The following is a 12,537-nucleotide window of genomic DNA, read 5'->3' on the forward strand; positions in this document are numbered from 1 at the left end:
GAGATAGACGTTAGAGCAGCGCAAGGGCACCGTCATGTAACCTAAATGTAGGGAGGCAAAACGAGTCGATCAGAACCCAAGTTTGACTATGCTTAAGCTCGACTCGTTTCGACTTACTAGAGTTCGAGCACGGCTCATGAACTGTTTTTCAAGGCCATACTCGGTTGTGAAATGTGAATCTAATACATAAAAGTCCGAAAGAGGTAAACTTAAAAGTACACAATGCCTATTAAAACTCAACGAGCCTAAACAAGTTTCCCATACAAGATTCGAGGTCAGACTAGATTAATAAACAAGCTATTTTTAAGGCGCTGGCTCGGCTCGTTTCGAGCACTCGTTTGTACCTCAAGCTAGCCCGGCATTCCTGGACCCGAGTATAAAAGAGCCTCGTGAAACGGGTTTACCGTTTAATATATAAACTAATGATTTACCCTCCGGGCTAATCGACACATAGTGACACCAAAGTCCTTAATTATTATATATAAATATAATAACATAATAATAGTAATAATAATAATAATAATAATAACAACCCTAAAAACTAAAAACCACAACTACCATTTAACACAACAAGAAATGGAGCCAAAATCGGAATATACAAACACAACATCTTTACTCCACCCAATTACTACACATTGTTCGTTGCTTCAACAACCCATCAATCTCCTCACACAATCACAATCAAACCCACATCCTATAATACCCAAAACCCCCAATTCACAGCTTCTGCACACCAACAGTTCGATGAAATGCCGCTGACAACTTTTTCATCAAATGTTAATAATTTGATCCCACATTTTGCTTCATACATTCACCCAATACCCAATTTGAATCCCAGTATAAAAACTGTAACTGGGTTTGTGAAAAAAGATTGGTTCTTGGAGGTTAAATGTTTCAAGAAAATAAGAACAACAAGTTGGATTTTGTGTAAAGATTTGTTTCAAGAAAGTGAATTTGAGTTGGGTTTAGAGGGTGAGATTATGGAGTTTATGGAGGGTTCGAGAAACCCGAATTGTTTTCCGAGTAAAAAGGAGTTGTTGGAGGCTGGTAGAGGTGATTTGGTTGATGCTATTATCGAGAAAGGCGGTTGGATGACATTGGGTTGGGATGATTTTGATGATGATAATATGGAGTTTGATGATGTGAATTCAAGATTTGAACTTTCTTTGGATTCGTGTCGTTCGTCTGATCAATGTGCTTCGTCTTCTGGTAGATCAGTGTAAGTGCGCCTTATATTTAGGGGTGTATTAAGGGTGTGCACGGTTCGGTTTGGGTCGGTTTTCAGCTAAAACCGAACCAAAAACTTCGGTTTTTGAGTTTTTAAAAACCGTTCATATCAATTTAGGCTAAAATATTTGAGTTACATAACTATTAAAGTTACTATAAAAAATGAGGCACATTGATGAGATATTTGAGTTAAAATAAGTCGATCCTTGATTTTCTTTTATGATATTTGCCACAATTTGGCTCAGGGGTGTGCACAGTTCGGGTTGGGTCGGTTTTGGGCTAAAACCGAACCGAAAACCAAAACTTCGGTTTTTGCATTTTTGAAAACTGCTGCTTATAAATTTAGGCTAAAATATTTGAGTTACGTATTTATTAAAACTCCTATAAGTTACTTAACATAATAAAAATGAGGCACATTGATGAGATATTTGAGTTACAACAAGTCAGTCCCTGATTTTATTTTATTATATTTGCTAAAATGTGGCTCAGGGGTGTGCACGGTTCGGTTTGGGTTGGTTTTGGGTTAAATCTGAAATTTTGAATTTGATGATGTCAGGGATGTGAGTTCAAGATTGGACCCTTCTTTGACTTCTTGTTGTTCATCTGATCAATGTGCTTCATCTTCCGGTAGATTAGTGTAAGTGCCTTATATTTAGGGGTGTGCACGGTTCGGTTTGGGTCAGTTTTGGGCTAAAACCGAACCAAAAACTTCTGTTTTTGAGTTTTTGAAAGCCGTTCATATAAATTTAGGCTAAAACTTTGAGTTACATGTTTATTAAAATTCCTATAAATTACTTATAACATAATAAAAGAAGATCAATGGTATTTGAGTTAAAACAAGTTAACCACTGATTTTCTTTTATGATATCTACCACAATGTGGCTTAGGGGTGTGCCGGTTTGGTTTGGTCGGTTTTGGGCTAAAACCGAAAACTTCGGTTTTTGAGTGTTTGAAAAACGTTCATATAAATTTTAGGCTACAATATTTAAGCTACGTATTAATTAAAATTCCTATAAGTTACTTAACATAATAAATGAAGAGGCACGTTGATGAGATATTTGAGTTAAAACAAGGTAATCCCTGATTTTCTTTTATGATATTTGCCACAATTTGGCTTAGGGGTGTGCACGGTTCGGTTTTGGGTTAAATCCGAAAATTTTGAAATTATGATGTCAGGGATGTGAATTCAAGATTTGACGTTTCTTTGAATTCTTGTCGTTCATCTCATCAATGTGCTTCATCCTCTGGTAGATCAATGTTAGTTTCTTATATTCAATATTGTAGAAATCGTTAGTCGGGCGGTGGGGTACTATCTAAGGGTTAATTGGGATTGAAATTTTATATGTAGTTTTTCAAATACACAAATACACACACACAAAGTTATCTATAATTTTCATTTTGACCAAAATTTGACTGCTTTTAAGACTACCGATTAATTGGAGCGGTTTGGGGAAATCCTATCGGCCAAGCACCAATTTTGGATTAATCGGAGCCTAGGCGCGATTTTTACAACCATGCTTGTATTGGTTTAAAACAAGTTAATCCCTGATTTTGTTATATGATATTTGTCACAATTTGGCATTAGGAGTGTGCACAGTTCTGTTTGGGTCGCTTTTGGGTTAAAAGAGAACCAACTTCGGTTTTTGAGTTTTTGAAAGCTGGTCGGTTTTCGTTTTCGGTTTTGCCATTTGAGTTTGAAGATTTTGAGTCGGGAAAAAACTGGCTCAAAATTTGCTAATTAATAACTAATTAATTTTCTTTTATGATATTTGCCACAATTTGGCATTAGGGGCGTGCACGGTTCGGTTTGGGCTAAAACTGAACCTTTTGAATTTTTGAATATCCTGTTCAGTTTCGGTTTTCGTTGTGGGTTCGGTTTTGCTACCTGAGTTTGAACATTTTGAGCCGAAAAAAATTGGCCCAAAGTACTAAACTTGGGCCTAAATCATCGTACTAATTAATAATTAATTGATTATTGTAAGTTTTGGCTAAAATATTTGCGTTACATATTTATTAGATTCACCTAAATTACTTAACATAAAAAGTGAAAAACAAAGCACATTGATGAGATATTTGAGAACAAGTTAATCCCTGATTTTCTTTTATGATATTTACCAAAATTTGGCTTAGGGGCTGCGTATGGTTCGGTGTGGGTTGGTTTTGGTCTAAAACCGACCCAAAAACCCAAAGTTCGGTTTTTGAATTTTTGAGAATCGTTCGGTTTGAGTTTTCATTTTGGGTTTGGTTCGGTTTTGCCATTTGAATTTGAAAATTTTGACCCGGATAAAATGGGCCCAAAATAATGAATTTGGGCTTAAATCATTTTGCTATTTAACTAATTGATTATTATAAATTTAGGCTAAAATGCATGAGTTACAGATTTATTTAATTCCTATAAATTACTTATAAAAAAACAGAAAATGAAAATCTATAAATTCAGTTCGGTCGGTTCCGTTCGGTTTTTATCACATGCAAAACCAAAACCGAACCGTAAATTTGGTATTTACAAAAACATATTTTCAAGCCTCCGTTTTTGTTTCGCTATTGGTTTTTTGATCTGTTTTTTTATAGATTTTTTTGGTTTCGGATCGGTTTTTTCGGTTTCATGCATACCCCTATTTTGTGGATATCCACTCGTTAAAATTAAATCTTATTTATGAGTAATTTTTTTATCAGAGAAACCGTATTTCATGAAGATGCATGGATTGAAGGTGCACTTTATAGATTGGAAAACATTAGAAGCATGTCTTGTGGCACCAGCATGCAAGAAGATGGACCTTGTATATATGATTTTAGCAAAGTCAATGACGGTCAAAGTGTTTACGGGTCACTTGATGTGGGTGAGTCACTGAGTCTTGGAGAAATTTTCTTTATAATGGGTCAGGGTTAGGTAATGCCATAACGGGTTGTAATGGGTCGAGTCGGGTTATCCTGAAAACACTTTATGAATCATTAGTTTTCTAACAGTTAATTAAACCATTAAATATGATTACAATTTACACAAACAATGTAATTGCAGTTCAGACTTCAGACGTTTTTCAACTCGTTTCACCGGTATTTTTTATTTGACATTTTGACCCGTATGAGTTTTAAAAAGACCCTCCCAAATCGACCCATTCATAAGTATTATTGATGTATATTTTTGTATGAATATTTGTTTCAGATTCAACAGCTATTGTTGAAAAGTCAAATAAGCATGAAGATACAGATTCAGACGACATAAAATCCCGACTTCAGCAAATGGAACTCGAGCTTTCTTCATCTTTTCGCTTATTGAGGCTCACAAAAGTTGATAAAACAAATGTAAATCCTATAAAGCATGATATCTTTAATATTTTTTATATTGCAAAACGATAATATTCCGATCATGTTCTGAAACTTTTACCAGGATCACAAAAGTTCATCTAGTCAGCTGCAACGGCTTCCTGATACACGCGAGTTACATGAAAATGAGAATATTAATGTCAAAGATAGGTTGAAATCAGTATGTGCAAAGCTAGCAGTATTAGAAGGCAAAATGTCATCATCAATTATGTACAAATCGTAAACGTCTTTTTTATAGTTTTATTAAGTGAAGTGAAACATAATGTAATTTAGTACTTATAGTTCCGTTTGCATATTTCAGTGATGCACAAAAGTTAGTTAAGAAGAAACAAACGAAAACCGATGGCGGATGTAAAAGTTTACAACTTCATAATATTTGCATAATGTGGCACGATTCAGCATCCAAAGTTTTGTTAGTTGGATCGGTTGATGGTTGGACCTCTCAGGTTTGTTTCTTGACAAAAAAGCATGCAACTTAATTAACTAATTATTTCTTTATAACATTATAACTAATAATCGGTTATGTTGTAATGCAGAGAAAGATGAAAAAGTCAGAAGCAGGTGTATTCTATCTGTCTTTGAAGTTATATCCAGGAAAATACGAGGTAAAACATTTAACGGGTCGATTCTCGATTTATAAGTTTTAACATCTTTAAAGTGAAAAACGAACGCTACCCGGATTCATTTAAATATTATAAGTATACGCGTTTAACTGAAACTAATTTTTTTTTTTTTGGTAGTATAAATTTCTCGTTGATGGTGTTTGGAAACTCGATTCTCTACGGCCTACGGTCAAGAACAATGGGTACGAGAATAATTTGCTTATCATTCCTGAATGAACATAAATGGATCATGATTAGAGTTTTGTAAACATTAGTGTTTCTGCAATTTTGATACAAACACAAACTAGTTATAGCTCATTGTTCACAGTGTATGAAAGTATGAGGACTAAAGTTGAAACTAGTCTAAATTTGATGCAACATATTGTAATTAACCTTTAAAATTCAAAATGGTGGTCCATGTAAATATAAAATCACTGTTTTAACATTTTAATATTTTATCCTTGATCAAATGTAATGTAATAGGTGGTAATTTTTGACACGATCCGAAATACGAACATGAAACGAAGATAATTAGGTTTCAGGCTTTTATGTCTAATCCGTTTAATAAATCTATGATGTTTGGGTTGACTTGTTTAACCTCGACCACCTAACATGTTTATGACCCGTTCAAGCCATTTTCACAAATCACCAACCCGATTAACATCTTGGTGGGTGGGTGTGGTGGCGGTTAAAAAATGGAAAAGAAAAGGGGGGGGGGGGTTGTTGCTTTTTAAATGAATAATATATGGGCGATGTTCGTACGAAGTAAAAAAAAACAATTACATTTTTTAAAGGAAAAACTTAGTTTGAGTACATTTAAATTCTTTTCAACTGAACACATCCTTAAATATTCTTTGAATTGCGAAAGGTTTTCAAACGAATTTGATGTTCTTGGTCCCGAAACAACATAGGTACATAGGCCCCGAAACAACATATGGTACATATTCTGTTAACGAGAGTATTAAGGATGTCGTTAGCAAGTTGATGAACGTTGGTCCCCCGAACAGGATTCGGACGTTTAAAATGGGTAAATGAGGCGTGTTTATATTTATGAATCATCTATATCCACGCTCCAGCCGACTAGATGAAGCTGTAAGGTTTGTTTGGTCATTTCAAAAGCGAATATATAAATATTATAACGTCAACTCTCAGCCGAAAAGTTTAGATGAAATCTTAAACGAGGCATCAAATATGAATCTTTCTACTTTAAGATTGCGTAATCCAACTAATGCGCAAAAGATGCAATTGCCACTAGTATGGTAAATACATGTTTTGGTTATTCTAAGCACGATTAATACCTTTAAACGTTCGAGACAAGATACTTCGCATATGTTTCTGTCCAGGTTATTACTTTCGTTCTTAAACAAATTTTGAGCTAGAATAATCGACTAGGATCATATGCTAAAAACTCTAGTATCTTATACAAACTTAGTGAAATATTATTAGAGTGAAAGTTTGTTATTAACACAAGAGCTTAAGTTGAATTCAAGATAAATATTATTAAACTTAATCTATGCTATATTGGTTATGTGCTTTCTAAAAGTATTTATTATTAGCTTAATTTTTCATGTATGAACTTCTTTTGAAGTCATGACGACCTTCAAGGAGAACGATATAAGCTTGTTCTAATTCAATCCGGCCTTCAGGCAAAATATTACATATTTATCAGTAAGCCAGGATGCTCTTTGAGTGAAAACGATACATACAAACGTCTTGCAAGTCAGGACGACTTTTAGGCAAAAGATACGAGCTTCTTGTAAAAAGTGTTACTTTTCGGCATAACGCAGTAACAGTACAAAGTTTAAAATGACATCTTAATTTGTATACGAATGAGTTTTATATATTTAATAATTTGGACTTACATGTACATCTATAAATATATTATCTATGGTAGGAATTTCCTAAGAGAATGAGCGTTGACTATTTATTTTTTTTATAGTTAAAGGTCTTTGATCAAGTTTTGAACATATGTAAAGTTTGCCGTTATTAATATTATCACTTTTCATATACAACTACAAACGGAATCTTATTCGACACGATGAAACAAGTCGACATCATATGGCATGTGTTAATAAAGAGTATATCATGAATAGCTTTATGCCTTATAATACTATTCATAGTTAAAAAAACCAAGGGTTTAAATTCATTGGAACAAGAATCCTATACCATGTTAGCATCAATCAAAGGAAGTTGTCTTCCCACTTTGAAATGAAGTTTCAATTACTATATATATATCCATATATATGCATATCTAGATTTATAACTTGCCTACAAGAACTTGATCAATACTAGAAGATGGGAGCTCAAGTTTCATCGCAACAAAATTCGGGTAATGGAGATGTCCTTTCGGTTCATTCATTAGATAAGTGGAACACACAGTTTCAGAACTCGAAAACATCCAACAAATTGGTAAGAAACTGGTTATCTGATTATTATAATTCACGACTTTTTTTTACTATGAAAACCTGTCTCAAGAAAACATGTAGGTTCCCACTAGTGCCATGTTAACCAACAGGGTCATATTAAACACATACACGACATATGACCTTTAATGGGTTAAAGACAAAAAATCGGTGGATGATGGATTCGTCACCTGAGTCCTGACACCCTATGTAAATAGACTCAAGTGCTTACCACTACGTCACCCCCTTGATGTCAGAACAACTCAAGTCGAAGATCCTGTTATAAGAATCATGTTATTTGATTTGAATATAAAAAAACGAACATAATCACTTTCTAACACGCATCTAAACATCCCCCTTAGTTATATACAAACTAGCTTTAGTCCTACAAACAAGAATAACAATTCTTTTAACAATTACTGGTATTTTCGGTTTTACTAACTTTTACATGATACTATTGAATCCATAGATGGTGATCGATTTCTCGGCAGCATGGTGTGGACCTTGTAAATTCATTGAACCCGCGGTTCATGACTTAGCCGTTGAGTTTTCAGATGTTGACTTCATCAAGATTGACATCGATGAGTTACCTGTAAATTCTTCATCTCTAGTGATTATGTAAAATGTTCGGGTCAAAACAAGATTTAATTAACTTTTTTTTAATAATATAAAACAGGACGTGGCTAATGATTTTGATGTGAAGGCGATGCCAACGTTTGTATTGGTCAAAAGGGGAAAAGAACGCAACAGGATGGTTGGGGTGAAGAAAGACGAGCTTCATAGGATGATCGAGAAATACAGATATTAATAAAACCAGTTATAACTTATAAGTGGGTTACACAATACAACATGATTGTACCTTGAATAAAGTGTATGTAACAAGTACGTTTGTCGTATCGCGAGTCGATGTATTCTATAAATTGTGAGTTGAGAATAATATTATGCTCATCATAAGTTAAAAAAACATATATATTTAACATATACTCCTTAAGTATCTTTATTCACTATGCACAAATTAGTTTTCTCATAATACACATGTCCATTGTCAACGGTTAGTTATTGAAAGTGGCAAATTACTAAACTAGCCTTTTGGTGAATACCAAATCGTTGAATTTGTACCCGATCTTACCCGTAGGGTACAGATATGGTATGCATTTTAGTACAAAAACTGGTACCCGAACCCGATTTGTACCTGATAATACCATAAAGCCGGAACCGGGTTTTACCAATACCCGATACCGGTTTTTGAAAATACCCGATCTATAACCAAAATATACATCAAAAAAGTGCAGGCCCCGTAAAAAACCTAACTTATACCTGAAAATACATGAAAATTACAAAAAAAGACCCTTCAAAAAGAGGGTTTTTTCAATACCCAAAAATAGAGTATTCAAATACACGGTTTTAGAATACTTGATTCTATACCCGACCCGAACCCGGTACGCAGGGTATGGTTTTAGAGACAATACCCGAACCGGACCCGAGTATGGCAAATACCCGATTTTTCAATACTCGGCCATACCCAAACCCCGTTCCATACCGGTAACCGGGTATTAAAAAAATCCGATTAGTGCACCTCTAGGGCCAGTGCACATATATCAAACACATACAAGACCTAACCCTTCTAACCTCATAACTTGATACCCTAAACAAGGTTAACACGAATATTATTAGGACCTGTTTTTTCAAACAACAAAACCCAAATAATCGGAACTAAGCAACCTAATAATCATACATATATCAAAAACTAAATTGAACGACAATGAATCGTCGGTAATGTTCAATGCCATCTTTAATGTCGGCTTCAATCGTAAGGGGTCTTAAAGCAGGCATCTAATGTAGTATAGATGTTCCAAAGACCATATTACGATTGCTTTAATTACTTAAACTGAATGTTTCATGTACATGCATCAATACTTGTAAAGTTCTTAAAAAAATTCTTAAAATACCCTTCACAGACACTTTATAACATAGTAAGTGTAGTAGTATAGATACTTTTGTATTTATTTTCTGTTAATTTGTGTTTGTATTTTTCAGTTTCTAAAGTAATTTATATATATGTACCATCAAACTATCATTAACTATTTATTACCATGTTTGTATGTTCAGTTATTTGCAAATTATACAAATCATTAATTAATAAAGGTTTTTGAAAAAAGTTAAGTGTAAAAGTTCTTATGCTTAAATGGCTATTCATTCCAAGTAAAATCTTCTTCTTCGACACGGCACTACCATCGCCAGTTATCGGTATATAATGTATTCATATTCATAGCTATTTTGATTATCCATTAATTTTGCTTTGCTGTTAATTTATGTGATCCAGACACAAATCTATGCTTGGAATTGTAACAGTTTCGCATTTGATTCACACCAGGCTGTTTCAATCAATTTGAGTGGCAGGTTATATGCGATTGTATCCGCCAACTGTTGATGAAATGTCTCAATGAACTTTTTATAACTCTAGATGTTGCTCAAATAGTACACTTCTTTTCCCACTTTTGATCTTATCAAATTTCTTGTGTACAAGATCAATATGGTTTCCCTCATTTGGTTTTTTATTTTCGATGAACATGTTTAGTTTAGAATTGATCTTATCAAATTTCTTGGTTTTTTATTTCGATGAAGATGTAGATCGAGCAAGCACACCTTCTTTGGCTGAACAAATGAAAAACCAAATGGTAAATTTGTGTAAATTATTCATTTTTAATGTTTATCTTTCCACGTGCATTTAGAGTTCGAATTCTTTTTCCAGGATACGGGTGGCAAACAAGCAATAATAAACCGTTCATGTGTGCCAATTAAATATAATCCCATTAGATATAGGTGCGTATATCTTTATGTTGCCATCAATTAGTATTTTGATTTTGAGTAATTGCTTAAATGCTTAATACATCTTTATTTTTCAGAATATGTGGTGGTTGCAACCGCAACATTGGCTATAGCACTTATTTGGGTTGCGTGGGCACCTTTTTTCATCCAGGGCGCTTTCTTTGTCGCACTTGTGGTCATCCGATCACTGAAGTTGAGGTAAATTTGTTTTGCTCAAAATATATGACGTGCCCCAGAAGACGGATCTTAGTTGCAACGTATGCAAATAATGGGTAGTTAACTAATGCAATGAATCTGCGTGCTACGCAGGTCTGTTTTGCACTATTGCTTCCCTGTTATATAACCAAAACTTGATTAAAGACAGGGCCTTGCAACTTCAGGGTCGATATGTTTGATTAAGGGTATAGTATTTATATATGCAAATTCCTTTCTGTTTTGTTTTCAAATGGTTTTCATATCTTGTCTATATGTTTTAATCAACCCAGCACATGGAAAGTCTTGCATGAGATCATATACTTAAGGTGGCAGTCTATAAATTACAACAAGGGCCGGTAAAGAAGACAAATACTTTTTCATTCATTTTCACGTGTCTGTTAATTGAAAATTTCTTCGTTTTTGTTGTTAACTCCTTATATATCAAATACTAAATCACTACTTTCATTTTTTAGAGTTGAAGTATACAAAATGAATAGCATTGCTTAAGTTATATGCAGCTTAATCAACTCTTACGTTTTATATAAATTCTTATTGGCAGATGGAGGGTGTGATGATTTTAATTGAGAGTTATATATGTTTCGGATAACTTGGAAGTTATATTTTTTTTGATGGATTCTGTGATTTGGTTGCAGAACTTGCATGTTAGTACAAAAAACAAGAATGCCTACAAGTCTCTAATTTTTTCGAATGGTAAAAATTCTTGATAAGTCTCTAATTGCTGCTGAATATGTTGTCAAAATCAAAGTAATTGAATATTTTTTGATGGGTGTGAGTGTGTGACAAACAAGACTCCTTAGTTTCTTAAGATGAACCCCTTTGGAAAGGTATTGTTTTTTTTTATTTTTTATTTTTTATTATCAGTTTTAGCATCTTTCTTTCAATTTTTGAGCATATATTACCTATACTTTTTGAGAAACAAGGGCTGTAGTTTTTATTCAAGTTTAGGTTATAAATATTGTTACCTCTCTATTTCCACCGTATAGTTTGTGAGTAAACCTTTATCATTATTAGAATGATGTTTTACTAAAACAATTACTTGAGATTATAACAAAATAGTAACTTCTTTCTTAGATTTGATTTGTTACGTCTCTCATTTATCTGGTAGTAGATGATATAAATGTATACATTATGAACCAAACGAAAAGAAGAAAACTAACTTTTTATTAAATTTATATATAGGTTGCATGTGATTTACTTGAAGATTCCTACCCACGCCTTTGAAGCAAGGTTAGATATTTGGTTTCTACGGTTGCCTATCTTTTGAACCCAAGATGCAAAATAACTAGGCATCTATATATAGAAGCAATACATCAAATGTTGGCTTATGTTGTGAATTTGTAGGCTTGGATAAATTACTTGTAGTGGCAAAATAGCCGGCGTAAGGTTATTGGTCAAAATGTGTTCTTTGTAAATTGTAATATAACATTTATGTTATATATAAATAAGTTTTTAGAGACGTGTAATTTGTATTATAGTTGTTTGTAGATTGTAAATGTAACATTATTTTTTAAAATTCAATTGTAAAATATTCAATATAATATATATATTTATTTGTTATTAAATTTTCTAAACTTTTGCTTTTTTTTACCCCAACGTCGTGTATCACATGGGTTATAACCTAGTATAGATATATGCAAAATGTTGTGATTAGTTACTACAGTGTTGATGGTGTTTGGCCGGTTTTGATATAACTTTTAGTTGACTAAACAAAAATTAATGTATGGTTTAAAAAAAAATTGAACACGTTGGGTTGGTTAGATCTTCTAAGGTTTAGTAAAAACGTAGGTTCAAAATATAAACAAACCTTTTATCTTTTGAATACGTACAGAAGATCTAAAAAAAGAAGATAATAACACGAAATCGATTAATTAATTTACAAACGTATTACAACTAATGACATGTATTATGTATTATGATTCTTAAATTGCTAATAGTCT

General features: G+C 33.2%; 2 protein-coding genes across 2 annotated transcripts in view; both read left to right on the forward strand.

The window, feature by feature from the left end:
- LOC143546483 (thioredoxin H2-like) overlaps positions 1 to 8,549 on the forward strand; it is a 92,447-nt gene extending 83,898 nt beyond the window's left edge. Inside the window, exons 2-4 of the mRNA XM_077038146.1 lie at positions 7,440 to 7,562; positions 8,025 to 8,147; positions 8,232 to 8,549. Coding sequence (XP_076894261.1) covers positions 7,449 to 7,562; positions 8,025 to 8,147; positions 8,232 to 8,363 — 369 coding nt within the window. The 5' untranslated portion in view covers positions 7,440 to 7,448 and the 3' untranslated portion in view covers positions 8,364 to 8,549. The remainder of the gene's footprint in view (positions 1 to 7,439; positions 7,563 to 8,024; positions 8,148 to 8,231) is intronic.
- LOC143546470 (protein PTST homolog 2, chloroplastic-like) lies at positions 619 to 5,583 on the forward strand. The gene is made up of 9 exons (XM_077038137.1): positions 619 to 1,219; positions 1,784 to 1,864; positions 2,392 to 2,484; positions 3,904 to 4,067; positions 4,391 to 4,530; positions 4,616 to 4,761; positions 4,853 to 4,997; positions 5,088 to 5,156; positions 5,292 to 5,583. Exons 1-9 carry the CDS (start codon positions 750 to 752, stop codon positions 5,388 to 5,390), a joined length of 1,407 nt encoding a protein of 468 aa, XP_076894252.1. The 5' UTR covers positions 619 to 749; the 3' UTR covers positions 5,391 to 5,583.
- Positions 8,550 to 12,537: the final 3,988 nt, after the last annotated feature.

Source organism: Bidens hawaiensis, unplaced genomic scaffold (assembly GCF_021521415.1).
Source record: "Bidens hawaiensis isolate Kalapana, Puna unplaced genomic scaffold, B.hawaiensis_p1.1 tig00014352_1, whole genome shotgun sequence".
Lineage (NCBI taxonomy): Eukaryota > Viridiplantae > Streptophyta > Magnoliopsida > Asterales > Asteraceae > Bidens > Bidens hawaiensis.